The sequence below is a fragment of the Mus musculus genome, chromosome 5 (assembly GCF_000001635.26).
Source record: "Mus musculus strain C57BL/6J chromosome 5, GRCm38.p6 C57BL/6J".
Classification (NCBI taxonomy): domain Eukaryota; kingdom Metazoa; phylum Chordata; class Mammalia; order Rodentia; family Muridae; genus Mus; species Mus musculus.
The window spans coordinates 142,871,789-142,897,465 of NC_000071.6; the positions used below are offsets into that span (position 1 = coordinate 142,871,789).

Genomic DNA, 25,677 nt, shown 5'->3' on the forward strand with positions numbered 1-25,677 from the left:
GGGTTAAACTTTTTTTTTTGTGGCGGGGATGGCAGCCAGGGCCTCGCACACACTAGCTCTGCCACTGGCCCACACCCTAAATGGAGCTCAACAGGAAAAGGAGCCACAGGCTCACAGACAACATTCGAGAATTTCACAGTGACAGCCCGGCCCACCCTGACTGCACGTGGGTGCGGTCACATGACTGAGCTTAAGTGTAGACGGCCATGAACAAAGGAGCAGGCGAGAGTCCCCAAGCTGAAGCAAGCGAGAGGACTGGGGACCGCAGCCCACAAATCCTCCCCCCACCCCCAGCACAGCCAGGCCCTGAAGGGCAGCCTGGCTCATCCACGGCCCATTCGTCCATGGCTCACCAGATTACTTCTTGTCACTGTACTCATGAGAGTGACAGAGAGAATCCCGGGGGACTGGGGTGAGTGTCTCAGGAGAACTGGAAACTTTCTTCCTGTCACGGAACAAGGCCTTACTGTCTGCTGGCTCCGGGCACCCTCGTGGAGACTCAGACAGAAGAGGCTCTGGCGACAGGAGTGGTGGACGTGGTAGCAGGAGTGGTGGGCGGGCTGGCCAGGGTCCTCTCACCACCATAGGTTGGGCGGTTCCTCAGCCACACGGCTTTTGAACAAGGTGATCTCATCCAGGTGCAGCATGGGGACATCTCGGATGACATCTGTCAGGCCCTCGTGGAGCAGGGGGAAGATGACGACGTTCAACGCGGGCCTCTCGGCCTGGAAACTGAACCAGAGGTCAGCCGTTAACGGGGTGTGAGCTGAGGACACAGCTGGGAAGGCACAGTGCTCCGTGAGCCACGGGAGACCTGGGGGCTCAGTGTCCAGCACGGATGCCCACTCTACTCTAAGCCATCCGATTCCCCGAGCCAGAAAGCACAACAGCGGTCCGGGGCCTGAGGCCGGACTGCAGGGTTTTAGCACCTAGAAGCACAGAGCTGCTCTGAGAAAGTACCTGGGTTATGATGCTCACCGCTGTCCAGTCCCAGGAGCTCCAACTCCCTCCTCTGAACCTCTGCCCACACCTAGTACACACATGATGCACAGACATACATAAAGGCAAAACACTCGTGCATATAAAATAAATCTATAGAAAAAGAGAATACAGTTTCTGCCAGGCCGGGCATGCTCAGTAGGTAGAATGGCAGCCTAGCGGCCTCGAAGCCTCTGTTAACAGGTGTATTTCCGTGGTCCCAGCATTCAGGAGATGGAGGCTGGGGGTCAGAGGGCCAGTTCATCCTCAGCTACACGCTGGGTTTGACATTAACCTGGACTACACAAAGCCCTGTCTCAAAACAAAAACACAAGGTAGCCTTGGTGTGTACATATGTGTATGTATGAATCTCAGCATTCAGGAGATGGAGGCTGGGGGTCAGAGGGCCAGTTCATCCTCAGCTACACGCTGGGTTTGACATTAACCTGGACTACACAAAGCCCTGTCTCAAAACAAAAACACAAGGTAGCCTTGGTGTGTACATATGTGTATGTATGAATCTCAGCATTCAGAAGGCAGAGGCGGGAGGATCTCTGTGAGCTCAAGGCCAGCCTGGTCTACATAATGAGTTCCAGGAGAGCCAGGACTACAGAGGGAGACCCTGTCTCAAACAAAACAAAACAAAAATGTAAACAGAAGCAGAACTCACTTGGAGTGAGGTGAGGGGTGGGGCAGGCAGAACGCTCTGCTTGGCCTGACATTCAAAGTCATCGCCTCTCTGCCCCCAGAGCTCCAGTTAGCAGTCTTGGGAGCCCCAAAGCGGGAAACACCTTCCCCCACTGCAACAGCAGACAAGACAGGGTTCAGATCAAAGCTGAGGGAGGCACAGGGTCAGCCCTGGAGGGAGACAGCCCCACACTATCCTTTACGGTGACAGCCCCCACACTACTCTCCACAGCACTGGAGGGAGAGCCCCACGCTATTCTCCATGGGTGGCTACCGTCTAAGCACCCACACAACCTAGCCACCCTCAGACCCAAGCAGCAATGTGACCTAACTCATCTGGAAAACTCGAGACTCTAGGGAGCGGAGCGGGGACTAAAATCCAGCCCAGTGGTTAAGATGAGGACCCAAGTTGGTTCCCAGCACCCACGTGGTGGTGCACAGCCATCTGTAACTCCAGTTCTGGGGGAATTCAGAATCCCCTACTGGCCTCTGCAGGTACTGAACCCATATGCACAGACACAGCCACAGAAGCACGTAAAAATTAAAGAAACAACTGAAGGCTGTATTTTTTGTTTGACTAGGAAATTGTTTGTTTTACTTTTCTCTTTTTCCTTTCGTTTTTTAAATAGTCTCCTTATTTTCATTTCATGTGCATTGCTAGGCATGTCTGTATGAGGGTGCTAGATCCCTGGAACTAGAGTTACAGACAGTTGTTAGCTGCTGGAATTTGAACCTGGGTCCTCTGGAGGAGCAACCAGTGCTCTTAACCACTGAGTCATCTCTCCAGCCCTTGTTTTGTTTTTTGAGACAGGGTTTCTCTGTGTAATTTTGGCTGTCCTGGAACCTGCCGTCCTGTAGACCAGGACTGGCCTTGAACTCACAGAGATCATCCTGCCTCTATCTCCCAAGCGCTGGGAATAAAGGAATGCCCCCACCACCACCACCACCACACCACCACCTGGCTAATTAGAGGTTCTGGGATAAGGACAGAATTCCCAGGTCAGATCACCTTTAGCTCCACATCCAGACAGACCCACCAAGTGAACACCAGACAACATCTTCCTTTCTGAAATGGCCTGTGGCCCCCCCCATGCTGCCAACGCTATGGTGGGGCCCATCCACCTTGGCCATCTTCTACAGGCCTCACGCGGTTCCCAGCTCCTGGCTTCTGAATGTGCTCAATGGAGCTGGGACTCAGCAGCCACCTAGATCAGCATCCAGGTCACAGCTCTTCCAGCTGAGCCAGCAGCGGCAGACCCACATGGTCGGCTTGTCAGGTGAGAACACCCCAACAGCCTGGTCTAGGGCTCCCACACAGAGTGGTACCACACGGTGTGACTGGGCAGCTCCCAGACTCCAAATGCCACCTACAGAAGCCACGCCGGCTGTGGAGCAACTGGGGCTGCGAGCATCAGAAACCCCATGTTTTTTATGTTTGTTATTTTTTAACTTTCTTGAGACAGGCTTTCACGACACTGCACGCTTCCCAGGTTGGCCTCAAACTTGTTATGAAGCCAAGGATGACCTTGAACTTTGGATCCTCCTGCCCCCACCTCTCAAGTGCTGGGATTATAAACCTGAACCACTATGCCTAGTCTGTGCCATGTGGGGACTGGAGCCTAGGGCTTTGTGCACGCCAGGAGAGCCCTCTACTGACCAAGCCTCATCCCCCAACCTGATTGCACTCTGAAACTGACATCCAAGGCAGACTTAAGCAATCCCCTGCTCCATCTGAGAGCACTTCTCTGCAGTCTGCAGACCAGACGCAGAACCCTGTCTTCCCGGCATGGAGAATCACATGTGCACACTCAGCTTTGAGCGCGGCTGCCCCGAGGCTGCCAGGGGCCGGAGCTTGCCAGAACACAGCAGCAGAGGGGGGGCTGTTAACTGTGGTTCTGGCAAGCTGGAAACTTACAGAAAGAATGCCCCCCATGTCTACATGGAACACCACTGGGGCTGGAGCAGCCAGGTGGCCTTCCAGGGCCATATGCCCAACATACGGGGACAGACACAAACATACTTTAAGATCCCACATGGGAAGACAGTGCCAACTGGCCTCAAGAGAATGACATGGCCACCGCAGTGGACGGCAGACCTCTGTCATATTAGCCTGAGAGGAGCTGGAGGACAGCGCCTCACACTGCACTCGGGATTGGGATTCCTGAGTCTTCAGGCCGGAGGCTGTTGAGACATGGCCACAGATGTCAGGTCTGTAACTGCTCCCGGCGAGCAGTGACCTCACCTTCACTTTGCTACTGTCTGGGGTTGTGCCAGGGCCATCACGCGTGCTTCTGGGCTCAGGCCCTGTTGCAGGGAGGAGACAGGACCTAGAAAAGTCCCATATGGGGTTCAAGCTGTCATGCCTAGGTCATGTGGCAGCAGGCAGACATGAAGAGGAAGCCTTCTGGGAAGCCGAAGGCACCAGGTGGGATGAGTGGCAGTGGTTCCCATGTCACGGCTTACCCAGGGTGGGCAGGAGTGGGTCTGTCATGGACAGGTTCCAGTTGTGCCTGGGAGATGAGGCTGCTCCCCAGAGACAAGGTTGGGAGGAGCCTTGGGGTCTCAAGGCTCTACCTCCACAGTGCCACAGTATCACGGCGCCACAGTGACCAGAGGACACAGGGCCCTCCCCATTCCCAGGGTTTGCAAGGCCTGGCCCAAGTGGGAGAGCCCAAGGAAGCAGGGACGAATGAGGGATCCTTCCCTGCCGAGTCTGAAGTGGGGGTGAGAGAGAGAAGTCCAGGGTGGGCTTATCAGACAGCCAAGTGCATGGCCCAGACCCTGACGCAACAGCACTGTGGGCAGACAGCAGCAGGCAAGGCAACCATGCATCAGGTAGACCAGCACAAGTTTCTAGGGAAGATGGGAAACTGGACCGGTGCGGTGCAGAGATGTGTGGGCACTGGGTAAAGCGGAACTCTGATAGTCCCTGCTCACCAGCCTGGGAGGCCACTAACCCCCAAGGTCCACCAGGAACCTCTGTCACTGAGTCTGGACCCCAGGAGCTGAATTCAGACCTCATATGAGGCCAAAGAAGCCCAAATAGGGGAAGGACTTGCAGAAGAACACAGCCCCACATCCAGTGGGCTGCATGGTGCAACAGGAGAGAAAAGGAGCTGGCATGGGGACACACGCAGCTCATCCTGGTACTGGGGAGGGTTGAGATGTCAATGCCCAGAATGGCACCAAGAAGCAGGAAACCCCAAGGCTGAGACGTGGCTCAGCCAGCAGACTATTTGCCTGACGCTTCCGGGCCCCAGCATGGCATAAATCTAACGTGGCAGTGTATGCCTGTAACGACAAGACCTGAGAAGTAGCGAGCGGGCATCAGAAGGTTACGTTTATTCTGATTATTCTTCTCCGTGTTAGTGGCTAGTCTGGGCTACTTGAGACTCAAAAGAGAGAGACAGACAGACAGGCAGACACAGGACACAAAACCTGAAGGACAAATGTAGTCACCACACTGTGCAGGCATTAGACACAGGCAACCTAAATACAGATACATCCTGTGAGGTGGGAGAAGCCAAATCCAACCCCACAACATGAAGCCCCCGAGCCAGTTAAGGAAGGTGAGAAAGATGCAACTCAACTGCCCAGGGACCTGAGGCACGAGTACAGCCTGGCACGGGGACAGACACGAAGCATAATCCTGCCAGGAACCGACAGTGCAGTGCAGGGAGGAAGGGACCCCAGTCTTGCTGGCTGAGAGCTCCATCTACCCTGCTGGGTGAGGTGCTAGGAGGATTGTGGCTGAGGCAGGAGGATTGCCACAAATTTAAGGCCAGCCTGGGCTACTCCAAAAGTGCTCTATACCTATAACTTCAGCACTCAGGAGATGGAGGCGGGAGGATACGGAGGGGAAGGTCGTGTCCAGCATCACAGTGGGCTCAAGGGCAGCCTGAGCTACAAAAACCCTGTCTAAAAAAAGTTCTTAAGCTAAGCAAACAAAAGAAGCTTCAGGAAAGACGACAGACAGTACGGTTACTTTTCACAGACACCCTGGGCACCGGGTGGCTGGCTGCCAAGAGCAACACTGCCACCTGCTGGACGCCTGCAGCTCAGCGCCCTGCACAGCTGGGCAGACTGTAAGACCCAGAAAGGCTGCTGTCACCGTGGGGGAGGGGTGTACAGCAGAGCCACCACCCTGCAGATGGCAAGGCGGCAGCAGAGGCCTCCACAGAACAGCCTCTCTGCCAGTCTCTAGGGCCTTGCCCAGCCCCGAGGCTGCCAGCAATAGCAGAGAGGAAGGCTTTGTGCTGGCCTGGGTCAGGCCTCAGCGTCTGCCCTGAGGGTTTCTTCAGACCAGCCACTCTCTCTTTACTTACACTGTCTTAAGACAGGGTCTCATGTAGCCCAGGCTAGCCTCAAACTTGTTATGTAGTAGAGGACTTGAATCCTGCCTCCATCAGCAAGTGCTAGGATCATAAGCATGTGCTAACACATCTGTGGTACTACAGAGACTGAGATCTGTTTATGTATGTATGTATGTATGTATGTATGTATGTGCATGTAATGTGAGCTCACATAAGCTTATATGCCTCACATCTACACAGTTGCCCAAAGTGGCCAGGAGAGGCTATCTTGGCTGTCTTGGAACTTGACCTGTAGACCAGGCTAGCCTCTGCCTCTGGCGTGTTGGCATGTCCCAGCTGCAGTAAGATGACTTCTGAGTCATCTCTCCAGCCCCATGTTGTAAGAACTGACCCAGGGCTTAGTGTCAGCTGGGCAAGCACTCTACCAACTACGCTAAACTCCCAGCCCCTTACTTGCTTGTTGAAATGGCCTTGCTTATAGGCCAAGCTTGCCTTGAATTCACCAAGTATTCCAAATTCCCAGTTCTGCCTCAGCTTCTGAATTGCCGGGAGTCCAGCCTTTACAAGGATGAAGGAAGGAAGGGTCAAGAAGTCTTTCTTGGGCCCACATCAGACACAGTAAACTCAAACTTTGGCTTCTAGACTCCAGGATAAACTCTGTACCTGAGGCTAGCCCTAACTCCTGGGCTCTTTCTGTCTCAGCCTTCCATGGCTGAGACCAGAGACTATCCATGGGAACTAGTCCCCTGCAGCAGGCCAGGCCCTCTGATCATGCTGCTAGAATCTGGTGCTCCATCTCCTCAAAGTCGGTAACGGGCTGAGGACACTGAGTCCTGGGGACAGCAGTACTGTCTGAGACCTCCCGGTCAGCTGCCAGGCCTTGCCACTCACCTCCGGAGGAGCGACTGCTGCAGGCTCTTGCAGGTGGTAAGGGATTCTCCGGTGAACATGTGACACATGACGACCTGCAGGCAACGGGCCATAAAGGCCAGCACGGCATCTGGCTGCAGGGTGCCGCTGCGAGATACCAGGCACAGGCGCTGCAGAGACGAGCACTGGCCCAGTGCCTGGAAGAACTGAGCGTTGGCGTTGAAGTAGGGCTGCTCCAACCTGCAGAGAGATGGGTGTGAGCTCTAGGGACTTGACTCCAGGGATGAGTGAGGCTAGCCACTGCCTACAGACCTGCCAGCTCAAGGCTATCACATCCCATCTTCAGTATGCCCTCCCCCCAAACCCCCCCCCCCCCCCCAGTTCTCATACAGCCACAGCCACACCTGCTGGCCTTAGGGGACTTACATGCAACTGCCCTAGGGAGCCGATCTGATGGCAGAGATAGATCAGCCACCTGGACTTTTATTTTCAACGCTGGGAACTGAACTTAGACCACACATACACTAGGCAAGCACTTCACCACAGAACCGTATGCCCAGCCCTTTGGATTTTAAATCTTAGATGGGGTCTCGCTCCGGTGTCCTGGCCAGCCCTGAATTTAGTTTCCTTCTGCCATAGCTTCGCAGGGTGAGAAAGTGGCAGGTAAGAGGGATGCAGGGTCATGAGCAGCAGAGAGAGAGAGAGAGAGAGAGAGAGAGAGAGAGAGAGGAGAGAGAGGAGAGAGAGAGAAAGAGAGAGAGAGGAGAGAGAGAGAGAGAAGAGAGAGAGAGATAACCAGCCAGCCCATCCCAATGCTCCTAACAGCACGGGGTGGAAGCCCAGTGCCAGGCAGCAGTAGCTGCCACCTCCACCACTAGGTGGCAGTATGGACTTGCACTAAAGCCCAGGTATCCTGGGGCTTAGTTACACACTGTGTCCTATACATACTTTCAAACCTTTTTCTAAGTAGATAGCCACTTACAGAACTTTGCCCTAAAAGATGTTATGTGTCACAGAGGTCAACCAGTCACCCTCCAATTGTGGGGCCAATGAGCCCTTACCCTCTCCCCCGTGAACAAGGCTGGTTAGCACCCAGCACTGCCGGGGAACTATCTAATGTGGGTACCATCTGACATCTGAGGGTAGGCAGAGAACAAGGAAATGGGACCCACCCAGATTGGGCCACGTTCCACCTCCACGTCTTCCCAGCTGGCTCAAACTACCAGCCAGCAAGGACATGCTGCTCTGAGATGACTGCACCTCTCCCCTCTGATGCTGTACTCTGAGCCAGGGGGGATGAGGGAGAAGGTACCCCTGAGACTGTGCCAGGCCTGGCTCAAGTGGCTCTTGCTTCCACCCAGGCAGCCTAGGGTGACTCAGGGGAATACTCCGCCTCCAGTGTGGGAAAGGTGGCACCCTTTTCTGCCTGACACGTGATCCTCTCGCCATAGGGGTGCACTCCAAACCCACATCTAGAACAACCTGTCCTTGTGGCACCTCCACCCCACAGGGAGCCAGGCTGGTACCAGCTCAGGTTCATGGTAGGCTGGGGTGGAGGTGGTAGTAGGTGAGCCTGGGATTCCCAGGGCTGCCACCAGAACACCACCACCATCCCCAGGTAAATAAAGGTGTCCTTTAAGCCCCCATAAACCCAGGAAGCAAGCCCAGAGCACACAAAGCCTCCTGAGCCTATAGCTAGCTCCTGCCACCTACTGCAGCATCTCTGGGCACGCCTGCCTCAGAAGGCAGCAATCCAGAGGAACGGGGCCATTTGGCTGTGTTCTGGCAGCCTGTGTGTTCAGAACAGGCAGTACCTTACACAGCAGACAGGCGCAGGCTGGAGCCCGGGCAGAGATGCCACATGAACTGTGATCAAGCTCTGGGGAAGACCCACAAGACGAATTCATCTCCAGGCTTGCAGGGCTCCTGTGATGCACACATGGTCCTGCCTCTGCAAAGGATGCTGGCTCTCGGGACAAACCAATATACAGCCCAGGCTGGCCTGGAACCCAGTCTTCCAGTTCAACCTCCTGAGAGCAGGGATCAGAGGTGTTCACCACCATGCCTACTGCAAAAACACAAGGTTTGATGGACAGGCGGGAAACAAACATGGGGGGACGGTGCAGGGGGAGCAGAAGATCTAGAAAGATCTTGGCTCTAAAAGATTCAAAGGCTCCCCTGGGTTCCTTGAATCTATAAAACCAAAGGAAGTAGGCGACAGCAGTAGCCAGCAGAGGTCATCCGCCAAACAGCAGCATTCTCTGATCCATCTTTCCTTTCTCCTCTTTCTTTTTTTGAAACAAGACAGTCTCACACAGCCCAGCCGGGCCCAAACTACGTAGCTAAGCATTAACTTGAATTTCTGACCCTCCTCCCTCTGCCCATCCCCCCGGGCTGGCTTCGCAGGTATCCTAGCACACCCAGTTTATACAGATGGTACTGAGGATGGAAGGCCTCTACTGACTGAGCTTCAGGCTCAGCCAGGATCTCTACACATTTGCCTTTCAGGCAAACAATGACTATGCATGCGCTAACTGTGGCTTCAGGAAAGGCCAGGGGTGTGACAGGCCAGGCACAGGAAGACAAAGGTGTGAGAGACACCACAAAGGAAGCAGGGGAAACGGAGGGAGGGAGGCCCGATGACTGGTGACTACACAGATGCAGCCAGGGAGGAAGGCATTCATTCATCTGTCCGCCTGGGAACTGCGGAAGGCGGTTGTGAAAGGGAGGAGGGGCCGCTGCTGTAGTTTGCCTGCTACAGCTACAAAGTTTCCACAAATGCAGAGGGGAACCCAAGGCTTACATCTGTGTTGTCTTTGTTGTTGCTAACAATAGGATTTGTGTAGCCCAGGCAGGCTTCAAAGTCACTATGAAGCCAGGGATAACCCTGAACTGCCTCTACCCGCAGAGTGCTGGGATGTCAGACATGCAGTCTCTATCTGGTTGGGTTTTTGTTTGTTGGGGTGGGAGCTGTTGTTGCTTTTGAAGACAGGGTCTTACTCTAGCCCAGACTGACCTTGAACTCAAGGTAAAGCCCCAGCCTTAGCCTCTAGAGGTGGGAACTCCTCCCTACAGTCACAGCACCTCCATTTCCTTCTGCTTCCTTTGTCTGTCACACTTGGGAGCCACAGTTACTGCATGTGCCACCACAATCAACTGCCTGGGACCCCTAACCTGGAGGAACAGGAAAGCCCCACAGGCAGGTTCCTAAGGCAAGTATAGCGGGAAGGCACAGGACCCAAGCACACGGATACCCAGGTATGGATACCAGCCCTGTCTACTGAGACGACCTGGGCTGTGGGTCTGCTCAGCTGAGCATCAGTGGGTGCAGCAGGGTGGGTGACCAGACGGGGCGTCAGACCTAGACAGTCTAAGCGTGGCTGTGCTCCGAGGAGAACCACAGGCTAGCCAGGCAGCTGTGGAAGTGAGCAACCCAGGACCAGCGGGCTTCCTGTCCTGCTGAAGGCCAGGAAGGAGACAGCGAGACGAACAGGAACTGCCCTGTCCACCCCCATCCTCCCTTGTGGGTCCTGAAGCCCAAGGGAAGCTCTGGCTTGGGTTGACAGGTGAGATGCTTCCTGCTTCTGATTAGATACCAGCATCCATGGATGTTGTGGGGGAAAGGTCAGCTTCAGGCCCAGCCCTTAGCACAGCCCCTGTGTTGGCTAGGGTCGTCTGAGAGGAGGCACCTCAGTTGAGAAGATGCACCTCAGTTGAGAAGATGCCTCCCTGGGATCCGGCGTAAGCAGAGGAAACTTCAGGGCTTTTTTTTTTTTTTTTTTAGTTAGTGATTGGTGGTCCCATCCCTGGGCTGGTGGTGATCAAGGTGTTTAATCACAGTAACAGAAACCCTAAATAAGTCAGCCATCAAAGCAGCAGTACCCACACCAGAGAGAGTGACAGCAGCAGACAAGAACCCTTAGGCTAAGGGATGACTTCGAGACCTCACCGGAGCCTCCACCCACCCACCAACACCAATGGACTGGCAGGGTCCTTAGGTCCTACCACCTCCCGCCTGCCCAGAACCGGGGCATACATATGTCCTTCACAAACCTAGGATGGCGAAGCACGCTATCCTCCCAGAACGGAGACGCAGAGGCAAGACAATCAGAAGTTCAGCACCCTCAGCTATGAGGCCAGCCCAGGACACCTGAGACTGTCCCGGAAGAGAAAAGGAATGCTTACAACCTAAGTATGATGGGCCACACCTGCGATCCCAGACGCTCTGGGTAGAGGGGTAGGAGGATCAGATCACTGCCCTCCTGGATGTCAGAGTTCAAAATAAGCCTGAGCAACTTGCTTAGAGTAAAGAGAGAGCCGGAGACAGGGCTCAGTGGTAGTGCTTTGCTTCCCTAGAACATGCAAGGCCCTCACTGTCTGTGTGGTGCAGGCCTGGAATTACAGACGAGGAAAGAAGGCCATCAGTTAGAGACCATCCTGGGCTATCAGAACCTATCTCAAAACCCAAGAACTAGGAGGTGTGGCTCAGTGGTAGAGCCCCTGCCTAGAATCCCCCAGTGAAGGGCTGGGAGTGTGGCTCAGTGGTAAAGCCCCTGCCTAGAATCCCCCAGGGAGGGGCTGGGGGCATGGCTCAGTGGTAGAGCCCCTGCCTAGAATCCCCCAGTGAGGGGCTGAGGGCGTGGCTCAGTCGTAGAGCCCCTGCCTAGAATCCCCCAGTGAGGGGTTGGGGGCATGGCTCAGTGGTAGAGCCCCTGCCTAGAATCCCCCAGTGAGGGGTTGGGGGCATGGCTCAGTGGTAGAGCCCCTGCCTAGAATCTCCCAGTGAGGGGCTGGGAGTGTGGCTCAGTGGTAGAGCCCCTGCCTAGAATCCCCCAGGGAGGGGCTGGGGGCGTGGCTCAGTAGAATAGTACCCACCCAGAATCCTGGCCCCTGTATGAAGCTTGAGGTGTGGCTCAGTGGTAGAAGAACAAAACCTATGTTCCATTTGCAGAACCACCACAAAAGAGAAGAATCCTCCCCCGCTCTGTTCTTTAAAAAGTTTTTTGATACAGGGTCTTATTATGTGGCCTTGGTTGGATTGGAACTCACTATTGGAGTAGTGAGGCTGGACTCAAACTCACTGAGATGCCCCTGCCTCTGCCTCCCAAGTAGTCCTAAACTCTTCTCCTTTAAACAGTGGGTGACGATGGCGATCGCTGTGCTTTACCGTGTGCTCAGTGTGAGTGCATCCATGCTCGGCTCTGGAAACACCAGTAAGCGCTGTGCTAGGGTTAAGTACTCTGTCACCAAGCTACATCCTCAAGCCTTCCTTAAAGATATTATTTCAAGACAGGGTGTTGTGAGGTTGCCCGAGGCTGGGCTCAGACTCACTGTCCCAGGCATGTCTTGAACCTGTGATGCTCAGGGCCAGGGCAGGGCGTCCTACTTTCTAGGATGGGTCCTGCCACCCGCCTCAAGGCCACCATTCCCAGAAGTCCGAGTTTCTTTCTGAACTATCTGTTTGCACAGCCTGCCTGCATTTGGCCCCACAGGGCACCAGCAGCGGCTCCCAGCTGAAACCCCTGCTCTCCTCTGCCTGCCCCATCTCCCGCTCCCCTCCTGCTCCTGCAGTGCCCTGGCTGCTCTGAATCAAGGAGGTTTGGGCACTGACATCTGCTCTGTGCTTCTGGCTTTGTTGAGGAAGGTTCTTGCTAATACAACCCAAGCTGCTCTGGACCTCAGGACACACACATCAGACATCCGGCATACCCTAGTCCTGACGGCCCCAGCCAACCGCTACACACCCTCCAAGAGTCACTGTGAGGGGCTCAGTGGGTTAGAGCGCTTTCGAGCAAATATTAAAAACCAAGTTCAAATCCCCAGCAGCCACGTAAGATCCAGGCAGGCCACACATGTCTCTAACCCCCAGGTCACTGGCCAGCCAAAATGACCAGCTTTGGATTCAGTGGGACGTCTTGTCCGAGGAAATAAGGTGTGGAAGAGCGAGGTGGCTCAGAGTTAGGTAAGAGCACGTGCTGAGGGGGTCTAATGGCTATAGTCACCCTCAGATCCCCTGTAAAGGTGGGAGGACAAAACCAACCCCACAGATTTGCACTGGCCTCCACATGTACGCCGTGGCAATGCACCCCCACATGGTAATCATAATTAACATTTACGGCTAGGTACAGTGGAGTCCACCTTTAATCCCAGCACCCAGGAGGCAGAAACACGGGGAGCCTGTGACTCCAAAGGCAGCCTGGTATATATACTAAGTTCCAGGCCAGCCAGAGTGACAGAGTGAGACCTTGTCTCAAAAACCAGGGTGGGGAGCTGAGGGAAATGAGACGCAGACCTGGAGAGCCGGCTCAGTGGTTAGAGCGCTGACTCTTCTTCCAATGGACCCAGGTTTGGTTCCCAGCACCCACATGGTGGCTCACAACCTTCTATAACTCCAGTTCCAGGGGATCCATCATTCTCTTCTGGCCTCCACAGGCACTGCACCTACGTGGTGCCACAGACATGCATACAGCCAAAATACACACATATAAAAATAAAAGTAAATAAATCTTTTTAAAAAAAGTTGAAGACCGTAAGGTTGTAGATGAATAAATGCAGCAGGGGCTCCTGTAAGTGTGAGACGAGAGAAACCCGTGCTCAGGACCCCTGCCTCCCACGGCTCTGCTAATCGCCATGACCCCAGCTTCCTGAAGCCACTCCCTGCAGACACTAAGGCTCCTTTTCCTCTGATCTCTAGGACAAGCCCGTGTTAGCGCCAAGCTCCACCTTGACAGGCAGATACCATCTGCAAATCCCAGAAGCCCTAGAGAAGTCTGAGATCTTCTGCCCCTCATCTCAGGTCTTCGCCTCAGTCCCTCAGCTCTTCATCTCAGGTCCTCGTGCCTGAGCCCCTCACCTTAGCCCTTTAGACCTTTACCTCACCCCTCAAGCCCTCAGCCCCTCACCTGAGGTCCTTCAGCCGCTTGCAGTGCTTCAGCATGTCAGCAAGAGCAGGCATGTACACCACCTTCCCCATCATGCCCAGGTTGGCCAGCGATAGAGACTGCAGGTGCTGGCACTGGAGACCGATGCTCACGAGTCCGGAGCCCGTGAGCATGCCTGGCAGTTGGGCTAGAGTCAGGTGCCGCAGGAAGGTCAGCTGGCCAATGGCGGCCACCTCTGAGTCCCCCACGTTCTGTGCCCGACTGCAGGGTGGGAGGGAGTTGCGGATGGCAGGCTCATTGCGGGGCATGGCTGAGGAGAAATTGGACCCGATCAGTTCCAGGTGCTCCAGAAATGGGAGCTTCTTCAGCAGAGACCAGAACACAGAGGCAGGCTGTGGGGCCGACTGGCCCACGAAGGGGTTGGGACAGGTCTGCACCCCAATGCGCACCTTCTTGCCAAATCCACGGGGTACTGCGTGCATGGCTGGCGGGGCGGGCGCACGGTCAGGCCTGGGTGCCGAGTCAGCCACAGAGCAGACAGGCAGGGACAGGGAACGCAGGTGGCAGAGCCGAGCCAGGAGCTGGCAGAGGTGGCGGCCCAGGCCGTCGGAGCTGTGGTGATGGGCGGCAGAGAGATTGAGGTGGTGCAGGTTGCAGCAGGACTCCACCAGAGTCTCCAGGATGCTGCTGTCAATGTCGTCCTCGGCCTTGCGCAGCAACGAGTCCGCAGACAGGCAATGCACACAGCCGCTGAGGTTGAGGCTGGCCAGGCTACGCAGGTCCTTCCCGCCATTGATGAGCCGCTGAATCAGGTGACCCCCTGACAGCGTACACCGGCTGAAGCTGAAGTAGAAGGGATTGTTGAATTTCATATGCTGGAGGAGGGTGGAGCCATTGAGCCAGGACTTGGGCAGCTGCAGTGCATCCAGGGCCACGTTGCGGGCCATGGAGTCCAGCAAGTTTTTGGTGGCCCCGCTCTCTGCAAAGCTGCCAGGGACGGAGATGAGGAAGGCATGCAGGTTCTCAGGCGTGCGGTCGCTGAGCACGGCCAGGTAGAGTCTCACCACCTCCTGGTTGATGTAGCCAGGAGCCAGGCGTGCATAGAAGACACGCAGGTTCTGGTAGTGGGGCACGTTGCTCTGGCCCACCATGAGCTGGCCCGAGAGGACGGCCCCCTCCCGGGTGCGGTCCAGGATCTCGAAGTAGAGCAGCAGCTTCTGCAGGCTGGCACAGCAGGGCACCACCCCGTAGGACGGCGTGAAGAGTGTCTGCTTGAGCTCCTGCACGCGGCTTAGCGTGGCCTTGCACTCACTGCTCAGCTGGCTGGCGTCGAAGCCGGGGCTCACGTCAATGGCCAATGAGCGCAGGTGCTGCAGGGCCGAGAGCACCTTGGACAGCCGCAGCGAGGTGAGGTGGCAACCTGACAAGTTCACCTTCACCAGGCTGTGACACCGGGCCACGTGCTCGATGGTGGAGCCAGACAACCAATAGCAGCCTGCCATGTTCAGCTGTTGGATCTCCCGGCCAATCTCCTTCACCAGTTGCTTCACCTTCTCCTCACTGGCCTGCAGGATGGAGACAGGGCAGGAGAGACAGGGATCCCGGGCTGCTTCCCACTTCCGCTCAGAGGAGAGTGGCCCATGCTTCCTCTTCCAGACACCTGCCCCTGGCAGCAGTCGAGAGAGTCCTGCTCCCAGGAAGACGTTGGCTAGCCAGGCCCTGGTGGCCCGGGCTAGCACGCCACCACTTGAGAGGCTGAGATAGGAGCATTACAAGTTTAGCATCCATCTGGGCTGCAGAGCTCCAGCATGGCCTGGAATACTCACCAAGACTCTTGCTTCAAAAGGAAAAACAAGCCGGGTGGTGGTGATGCATACCTTTCATCCCAGCACTTGGGAGGAAGAGGCGGGTAGTTTGAGGCCAGGCTGGTCTACAGAGTGAATTGCAGAATAGCCAAGCTACACAGAGAAAGCCCATCTCAAATAAATAAATAAATAAATAAATAAATAAATAAATATTCACATCAGGGGCTTCACAACTGCATGTAACTCCAGCTCCAAGGGAATTTGATACCTCTGACCTCTGGGCACAAGAACTCACACAGGGGCACACACACACACATCTAAAAATAACTAGCTTTAAAAAAAAAAAAAAAGACTTATTTATTTATTTATTTATTATATCCAAGTACACTGTAGCTATCTTCAGACACTCCAGAAGAGGGCGTCAGATCTCATTACAGATGGTGCTGCGATTTGATCTCAGGACCTTCGGAAGAGCAGTCAGTGCTCTTAACCACTGAGCCAACTCTCCAGCCCAATAACTAGCTTTTTAAAGCTATAATTTTCATTTGTTTTTGAGACAGGGTCTCTCTGTGTAGCCCTAGCTGTCCTGGAACTCACTCTGTAGACCAGGCTGGCCTCGAACTCACTGAGATCTGATTGCCTCTGCCTCCTTAGTGCTGGGACTAAAAGCATGTACTACCATTGCACGGCATGCTGTTGTATTTTTTTTTAAAGTCAGGATCTCACTGTGTAGCCTTGCCTGTCCTGGAACTCTACAGACCAGTCTGAGCTTGAATTTATAGATCCTCTGACTCCTAAGTGCTGGAATTTTAGGCACATGCCACCATCGGGCACACAGGCACACCTATCTGTTTGTTTGGGGCTAACCTGGTCTGAGCCACGAGCCCCCTGCCTCAGCCTCCTGAGTGCTGGGACTACCATGGCAGGCTTATGTCTCAGTTGATCAGAGACTTCAGCCCGGAGCAATGGCAGGCAGCCCTTCTGCAGCAATGTCTACTGTGGCATCTGTCTGCTGTGCCACTCAACAACAACCTTCCGCAGTCTGCCCTGTGGTGCAGCAACTCCATTCTGCAGTGCCTACATGGAAGGCCTCCCACTGACCCCTGCGTTTGAGGCCCAGGCTCCCTCCCTTCCAGAACTCCACCCACATGCACTATATCCAGCCCCCACCCATCCCACTCCATCATGGGGCAAGCCGCCTACCCTCTTCTACCCTGGCTCTGTCATTCAGTGTAACCTGAAGATCATTCCCAGCCAGTCTTGTGTGCAAACATCAGTGCCTGCCACTGGCCCCACAGGCTGGCACCTGGTTGATCTCGCTCACCCTCCCGTCCACCGTGCCTCACCTGGTAGTCCTTCTGCAGCAGCACGGTGTGCACCAGGCTCTTGTCCAGGCACAGGGCTGCCAGTTTCCTGCAGGTGCGCCGCACACTGAGAACCAGGTCCGTGCTGGGGACATGGCTCAGGATGTGTAGGAGGATCTCATCGGAGAAGCCAAGCAGGTGGGTGTCACCTGCTGCCTCTGCCGCTGCCTCCTCCTCACTGGACATGTCCTGGAAGTGAGGGACATCAGAGGGAGCAGTGGATCAGCCTTTAGATGCTGGACAAGCAGAAGGACCCGAGTTTGGATCCCTAGCACCCACATAAAAAGCTGTGTAAGGGAGCCTGCACCTGGAATCCCAGCACTGGGGATGCGGGCAGGAAGATCCTACCCCCTCAGTAGAGAAGTTTACCAGCTCTTTGCTGAACTGCAGAGAACACAGAGTTCCCGAGAATGCCCTCTTAGAGCTGCAAACCAGGAGACAAGGTGAGAAGGATCAACTGAAGGCCGTTTTCAAGCAAGGCCCGAGGATTCTGGCTTCTCCTGGGTGTTAAACAGAGCTTGCCTAGGCTGTACCTAAACTTGCTATGTGGCCCGGCCCTAGCTTGAGCATGGTTCTGGGGACAGACACATGTGCCACCATGCCTGCCTTCCCACAATCACTCTACTCCCTTATCTATCCATCCATCCACCCATCCACCCATCCTTTCTTCTTTCCTCTCTTCCCCTTCCTTCCTTCCTTCCTTCCTTCCTTCCTTCCTTCCTGACAGTGTTTCATATAGCTGAAACTGACCACAAACTAGCCAAAGAGGACCCTGGCCTCCTGATCCTCCTGTCTCCACCTCCCAAATGCTAGGATCACAGTAATGTTCTACCAGATCCAGCACACAGCACACACAGCATACAGCTTGTACAGCCTACAGTGCACACGGCCTATACAGTGCACACGGCATACAGCACGCACATACAGCATACAAGGCACACAGCAACATACAGCATGCACAGGCCCGGGAACCTCGGCCTGCACCTCTGCCCGTCTGTTTCCCAGACATTTACCCAAATAACAACAACAATTTATACAAGACACTGAGCAATTCCACAGGTTCAGGTTTGGAATATCCTGAATTTTCTCTCTTTTATTTATTTATTTACATCTGTGTGTGTTTCTGAGGAGAGAGAGAGTGTGTGTCTGTGTGTGAGAGAGAGTTGGCACACATGTGCCTGTGGAAGTCAGAGGACATCTTGTGAAACTGTGGAAGTCTGGTTTCTAAGCCACTGTGTAGGGTCTGGCATAGGGCTAAGGTGGTCATGGCTGGAGAGGTGGCTCAAGGTTACAAGCGCCCACTGCCCTTGCCGAGAACCAGAGTTCAGTTCCCAGCACCCTTGCTGGGTGGCTCCTGTCTGCCTGGGACTTCAGCTCTAGGGAATCTGATGGTCTCTTCTGGTTTCTGTAGGCAGCTAACATGCACATACCCCAAAACAGACAGACAGACAGACACACACACACACACACACACACACACACACACACGTTGCTGTGTGCACTACCAGCACTCAAAAGGAAGAGGCAAGCAAATCTCTGTGAGTTTGAGGTCAGTTTAGTTTACAGAGTGAATTCTTTTTTTTTTTTTTTTTTTAAAGATTTATTTATTTATTTTATGTAAGTACACTGTAGCTGTCTTCCGACACTCCAGAAGAGAGAGTCAGATCTCATTACAGGTGGTTGTGAGCCACCATGTGGTTGCTGGGATTTGAACTCCAGACCTTCGGAAGAGCAGTCGGGTGCTCTTACCCACTGAGCCATCTCACCAGCCCCTACAGAGTGAATTCTAACACAGCCAGAGCTATATACACACTAAAATCCTGTCTTGAAAATTAATTAATTTTTAAACATTTAAAAATCTAAAAATAAAAATGAAAAAAAAGCCAGGTTTTCAGGCTTGGTGTCAAGCTCCTTGGCCTCTGTGGGTTTGTTGTTGCTGTTGTTGTTTTGTTTCTGATAGACAAGGGTCTCCTGTAGCCACATGCACTATGTCCACCCCCCACCCACCACCCCACCCCCATCATGGGGCAAGCCGCCTACCCTCTTCTACCCTGGCTCTGTCATTCAGTGTAACCTGAAGATCATTCGCAGCCAGTCTTGTGTGCAAACATCAGTGCTCCCTCTGTTGTCCCTCACTTCCAGGACATGTCCAGAGAGGAGGAGGCAGTGGCAGAGGCAGCAGGTGACACCCACCTGCTTGGCTTCTCTGATGAGATCCTCCTACATATCCTGAGCCATGTCCCCAAAGACCAGCTCAATGACTGATCCTCCTGCCCCCCTTCCCAAGGGTTGGCTGGCTGCTTTTGTATCTGCAGTACTGGGGATGGAGGTGGGGCTCCTGAATCTCAGACGGAGACTCAGATGGGCTCTCACCTGAAGCTACTTCCCAGCTCCCTACAAACGGCAGCAACTGCAGGAACTGAGGACCCCTCCTCCACTCAGCTCAGCACACTCTCAGATGTCCAGATCAAAAGACGCCAGCCTGCTCTACATGCTGAGTTCCAGGCTACCAAGGCTACCCAACAAGTCCTTGTTCAGAGAGAAGAAAGAAAAGCTGGCTAGGCTCACAGGTGTGCCCTATTACTCCTATCTTACAGCAGGTGTGCCCTATTACTCCTATCTTACAGGAGGGTTTCCTTGTTTGCATCCTGTGTGTAAGTGTGTTATGTATATGGTCACACATATGTGGAGTTGTGTGTGTGTGTAAGCCTGGCTGGACAGGGAGTGTCTTCCTAAGTCTCTGTCCTATTTGTCTGAGGCTCATCTAGACAAAGCAGTCATGGAGCCCCAGGACCCTCTGCCTCTGCCCCACTAGCATGGGATCCGACGCACAGACACGATGCAACACCCTGCTTTGCTTTTGATGTGGCTGCTGGAGATACAGAACAGGCACTTTACTGACTGAGCCGTCTCCCCAGATCAAGGCTTTTTTTTTTTCTTAACTGCCTGAGAAAAAAAGCACAGAACCAGGCCGACCTGAGTCCAATTCACAGCCACCCTGTGCCATACCCACTCTCCCTGTAGACAGCAGGCTCCTGCCAGGATTTACTTATGGCAGCTCAACTGGAATACAATTGGCTTAGAACTATGACACGCCAAAGCTGGCTAGCAAATTTGAAAAACCAAGCCTAGCGGTGCGCTCCTGTAATCACACAGGCATATGCACAAATGCACACATGCAGAGTCACCAGGTTGACTCAGGCACTGCTGCTGGGACGCACTGATTCTAGTCTTTTATGTGGATCCTCCTCCACCCGAGCCCAAAGCACTGCTTTCACCCCCAACCCCAGCCGTTCTCTTCTTCACTGGACCCTAGGCTGTCACACTGAGAATTACCCTGTGAATCCTACACTTGGGAGGATGAGGCAGGACTACAGAGTAAAGGCCGGCTTGGTCAGCAGTCCTCCCCACAAATCCAAGCGGAAAATGAGAAGTCCTACCCTTATGATTTCCCCTCCTCCCTCCTGAGTCCTCCATCCACCGCCAGGCAGTTCGCAGTCCGGGCTTTGGCAGCGGGTTTGTCAGCATGACTTTGAACCCACAGTCTCTCTTCCTGGAGAGATGCCTTACTCGTACGGAGCTTGCCATACAAGCACTAACACCTGAGTTTGGATCTCCAGCACCCTTGTTAAAAGCCTAGAGTGGCAGCTTGCAGCTGCAGTCCTAGCAATGGGGAGGTGGACACAGAAGGATCCCTGAAGATGCCCAGACAGTCAGCCTAAATCAGTGAGGTTCAATGAGACCCTGTCTCAAAATACAAGACGGAAGGGCTGGAGAGAGGATGGCTCAGCTGTCAACTGAGCTCTTACAGAGGAGCCAGGTTCAGTTCTCAGCACCCACACGATGGTTCACAACCAGCATTAACTACAGTTAAAGTCCCAGGGGCTCAACTCTCTTCTGGCCTGTTGGCACTTTGTACACACGGCACACGTACATACACACAAGCAAGCACTCAAACACACATTCACATTAAAAAAAAAAAAAAACAAAAAACAACAACAAAGCCGGGCGTGGTGGCGCACGCCTTTAATCCTAGCACTTGGGAGGCAGAGGCAGGCGGATCTCTGAGTTCGAGGCCAGCCTGGTCTATAGAGTGAGTTCCAGGACAGTCAAGGCTACACAGAGAAACCCTGTCTCGAAAAACCAAAAAAAAAACCAAAAACAAAAACAAAAACAAAAAAAAAACACACTTGCTGGGTGTGGTGGCACAAACCTTTAATCCCAGCACTTGTGGGGACAGAGGCAGAAGGATCTCTGTGAGTTAAAGGCCAGCCTGATCTACATAATGAGATTCTGTCTCAAAAATAATTAATTAAAAAATGCTTTCTAGGGCTGGAGAGATGGCTCAGTGGTTAAGAGCACTGACTGCTCTTCCAAAGGTCCTGAGTTCAATTTTCCAGCAACCACATGGTGGCTCACAACCATCTGTAATGGGATCCAATGCCTTCTTCTGGTGTGTCTGAAGACAGCTACAGTGTACTCACAAAATAAATAAATAAATACATCTTTTATTTTAAAAAATGCTTTCTAAAGTAAAGAGTGCTTGTGGACATCCAACATTGATTTGGGGCCTCCACAAGCACTCCCACATTCGAGAGCACGCACAGGAGCCAAGCACAGCAATGTGGGTCTACAGTCCTGGCTACTTAGGAGGCTGAGACGGGAAGACACCTTGAACCTGTGAAGTTGACAGCAGCCTAGGCACCATAGCAAAATCTAATCTCAGAGGCTCAAACCTTACTGGCTGGCTATGTTGCTCACTCAGGGAACAGAGGAGCTTTTGAGTCAGGACTCCATAGGATCACACGAGCAGACATGTCTATTTAATCCCTAGGACGTAGAAGTCATTGAGAGCTACTAATACAGCAATACTATCCTGGAACTCCTCTTGCTAGAGACATAACTTTCTACCACCTCACTCCTCTCTCATTAGTCTAGAGCTGGACCACACACTCTCTTTCCTGTCAATCAAAGAGACACTTCTGAGTCCAGTTTTCTTCAAAGAAAGAGAAGCTTCCAACAGACCCCAGACATAGTCCTCATACCCTGGAAAACACTTGTAAGTCTCACTGGATAAATGCAAGGAAACTCCTAGGACTTAAAAGTGTGCCCAGAGATCAGCAAGACGGCTAAGTGAGCAAGAGAGCTTGCCTTGCAAACCCGATGACCCAAGTTCAAACCCTGGGACCCACATAAAATGCTGGATGCAGTGACCCACATCTGCCATCCCAACACTGCTAGCGCAAAGTGAGAGGAGGAGATAGGGGCATCTGTCAAAAGCTCACAAGCCAGCTACTCTGGAGTATACACCATCAAGAGAGATCCTGTCTCAACTGGGGGGAAAGGCAGAAGCGATAATTTAGTACTACTCTTTCGGAGGACCTGAGTTCGATTCCCAGTACCCACACTGGGGAGGCGAATAACCACCTGTGTAACTCCAACACCGGGTGCACATGATCCTCTGGTCTCCTCAGACACCTGTACTCATGTACACATACCCACACACAGTTATACATACACACATACACACACACACACACACTAATATAAACCAGATAAAAGGCAACAACCAACTCTTCAAAGTGGTCCTCTGACTTCCACATGTACGCCACGACACGCACCCATGACATGCACATGCCAGTACTCACGCATACACACACGCTAATATGATAAATAGGTGTACCCCCAGATGCGAGTACCTAGGAAAGAACAAATATAACTCAAGATAGGGAGGAAGGCAACAGGGAAGCTACCAGGTGCTCCCCTAACCCCCGCCACGGCCCCATACTGTCGTCTGCAGAAAAAAATACTGCACACCCGTAACAAGACGCAGTGGGATTCTCCAGCTGACCTAGATCATAAAGCTCTGGGGTCAGTCCGACGCCCTATCACACTCCCGCGCATCACAAGTAGACTCCAGAAAGAAGTGGGCTGCACTTAAGCTGATAGAAAAAAAGAAGAAGCCAGGGCTGGGAATGGGGTCGAAGCCCTGAGTTCCACCCTTAGCTGCACATTAACCACCGCGTGATGATGCACACCTGTAACCCCAGATTTACAAAGGCTACAATAGAAAGATTGCTGTACGTTCAAAACCAGCCTGGGCTGCACACTGAACTCCAGGCTAGACTGGGCTACAGTGTAAAACAAACAAGAAAACACAAGCAGAAGGGACAACGTCCCATAGCTGCGAGGGCAGAGCCAACACACAAGGAGACGGGGGAAAGGCCTGGAAACTCAGCAGGCCACGTGAAAGGGTCCATTCTGGCCATCGAGATTGTGCGCCTGGGAACAGATGGGGTCAGGAGAGGAGAGGGCCTGGTAGGAGGGTAGGAGACGGCAAGGATGGGCCTTGGAATAAAGCCAGGGTCGGGAGGGAAGCCCAGAGGGGACTCCAGCCGCCGGGGCTGGAGGTGCAGGTCGTACCTCTCCGGAGCTAGCCGCCGGAGCTGCAGCCTCACAGTCCCCCAGCCTGCCAGCGTAGGGATGCTCGAAGCCGGCGCGGCCACAGCTCCACAGAGACCCCGGTAAGGGGCGTGGCTGCGGCGCACGCCTAGACGTACTTCCGCTTGCGCCCGGATGGACCCGGTGCGGTCGCCATGTTGGGTGTGGCATAAAGTACTCTCAGGATTCAGAGGCGTCCAGAAGGTCACGAGTGACCAGTCTCTTAAGCTACCTCCGCAGTTTCTTGCTGTCGCTCCAACAACATGCGTTCTGCTCCAGGCCTTTGCATTTGCCATTCGCGCTACACACTGCGCTCCAAGTCATCTGTCACAGCGCTCAGGTATCCTAGATAACCATAGCAACCTTCATGTGCACACGCTCCTGAATTTGCCCCTCATCTTGCGTTACAACTCTCAATAGCTCTTTGCACCGCCTGACTTGCTAAGCCTTTTTGCTTGTTTTGAGTCTCACTCTGTAGTCCTGGCTGTCCTGGAATTAGCTATAAAGACCAAGCTGGCCTTGAAGTCACAAAATCCGCCTACCTCTGCCTCCCATCTATGCCTAGGCCACTGTTTATTTAATGTATGTGAGTGCACTGGAGCTGTCTTCAGACAAAGTTTCTGGGAATTGAACTCAGGACCTCTGGAAGAGCAGTCAGTGCTCTTAACCGCTGAGCCATCTCTCCAGCCCCATCTTGTTTTGTTGTTGTTGTTGTTGGTTTTTGGTTTTGTTTTGTTTTTTTGTTTGTTTGTTTGTTTGTTTTGGGTTTATCGAGACAGGGTTTCTCTGTATAGCCCTGGCTGTCCTGGAGCTCACTTTGTAGACCAGGCTGGCCTCGAACTCAGAAATCCGCCTGCCTCTGCCTCCCGAGTGCTGGGATTAAAGGCGTGCGCCACCACGCCCGGCTGTTTTGTTTTTTAACACTACTGAGGATTGAACCTAAGGCTTCCTTTCATGCGTGCTAAGTAAGCACCCTGCCTGTACCCCCATAACTAAGCAGAGAGTCTGCCTGGTACTGTTCTTTGCATGTCAACACTGAACAAATAAATATTTGCTGAATAAATGAATAATAAATGTTTCCACGGCGTTTCCAGTTAAAAATGGTTTCCTAGAGCTCGTGAAATGACTCGTCAGGGAAAGGAGCTTGACTCTGACTGACCACCTGAAGTGAGTTTGATTCCAAGGACCCACACGCTGGAAGGAGAAGACTGCCTTCTAGAAGCTGCCCTCTGGTGTCTGTGTCTGCACTGGTCATGCACATGTGCTCTCGCTCGAGTGTACACAGAGAAAGAGTCAGGAAGGAAGTCCAGATGGTTTAAAATTAAGATAATAGTTTAATGGGAGCTGGGGATGTAGTTCATTTGAGTATTTGTCTAGCAGATACATAACCCGGGGTTCCGTCCCTGGCACTATATAAACCAAACCAAACGGAAACAATCTTAGGACTCAGAAAGTGGAGGCAGGAAGACCTGCAGGTCAAGGTTACCCTAGGCTATATAGTGAGTTTGAAGCCAGCCTGGTCTACATAGTGCGTTTCAGGACTGCCAAGGCTATAGAGGAACTAATACACCCTTCTTCCCTTGGGACACATAACTAAAATAATAATTATAAAAATTAATCAAATTATGAACACAGCAGGAAAGCTGAGTTTGAAGCCCCTGGTTAAACCCTCCAGTTTAGCATTGTCATCTACTACAGAGAAGAGAAAATTTACGAGCAACAGGAAGCCACAGAAAGGGGTGGGCACAGGGGTGAGTTGGAGCCACTGATGGAGCCCGATCGCTCGACATCAGCTGATTCTCACTGTGCCAGATAAAGATGGCCACAAATGTACACCCCAGCCCATCTCCCACCACTACCATCAACACTCAACAACTTCTTCCCTTTTCATTTTTAATTATATTTCTTATTTTACATTGTGTGGGGAGACAGAGAGAGAGAGAGGTGTATAGGTGCATGTAGCAGGAAGCACATGCAGACGTTGAAGGACAGACCCGGGGAGTCAGTTTCCTCCTTTGGCAGTGGTTTCTTTTAAAAAAAAAAAATTATTTATTTAATGTATATGAGTACACTGTCGCTGTCTTCAGACACACCAGATGGTTGTGAGCCACCATGTGGGAATTGCTGGGAATTGAACTCAGGACCTCTGGAAGGGCAGTCAGTGCTCTTAACCGTTGAGCCATCTCTCCAGCCCCATCAGCAGTGGTTTCTTTTTTTTTTTTTTTTTAAAGATTTATTTATTTATTATATGTAAGTACACTGTAGCTGTCCTCATATACTCCATCAGATTTCGTTACGGATGGTTGTGAGCCACCATGTGGTTGCTGGGATTTGAACT

At 53.0% G+C, this 25,677-nt stretch overlaps 1 protein-coding gene and 1 long non-coding RNA gene across 4 annotated transcripts in view; one reads left to right on the forward strand and one right to left on the reverse strand.

The window, feature by feature from the left end:
- On the reverse strand, positions 1-24,933 carry Fbxl18 (F-box and leucine-rich repeat protein 18). Of its 2 annotated transcripts, NM_001033312.3 has the most exons (5): positions 23,322-23,450; positions 16,881-17,087; positions 13,751-15,294; positions 6,870-7,088; positions 1-732 (listed from the first exon to the last, which is right to left on the reverse strand). In NM_001033312.3, exons 2-5 carry the CDS (start codon positions 17,082-17,084, stop codon positions 576-578), a joined length of 2,124 nt encoding a protein of 707 aa, NP_001028484.2. In that variant the 5' UTR covers positions 17,085-17,087; positions 23,322-23,450; the 3' UTR covers positions 1-575. The 2 variants fall into 2 exon arrangements, with proteins under 2 accessions (NP_001028484.2, XP_006504757.1); XM_006504694.4 differs by lacking the exons at positions 1-732; positions 6,870-7,088 and having other exon boundaries at positions 13,912-14,039; positions 14,179-15,294; positions 23,322-24,933.
- Positions 23,516-25,677, forward strand: part of Gm38733 — an 8,212-nt gene continuing 6,050 nt past the window's right edge. Inside the window, exon 1 of one of the 2 annotated variants that reach the window (XR_003955825.1) lies at positions 23,516-23,679. This is a non-coding gene — a long non-coding RNA (predicted gene, 38733). The remainder of the gene's footprint in view (positions 23,680-25,677) is intronic. The other variant, XR_868665.3, reaches the window with a different exon arrangement.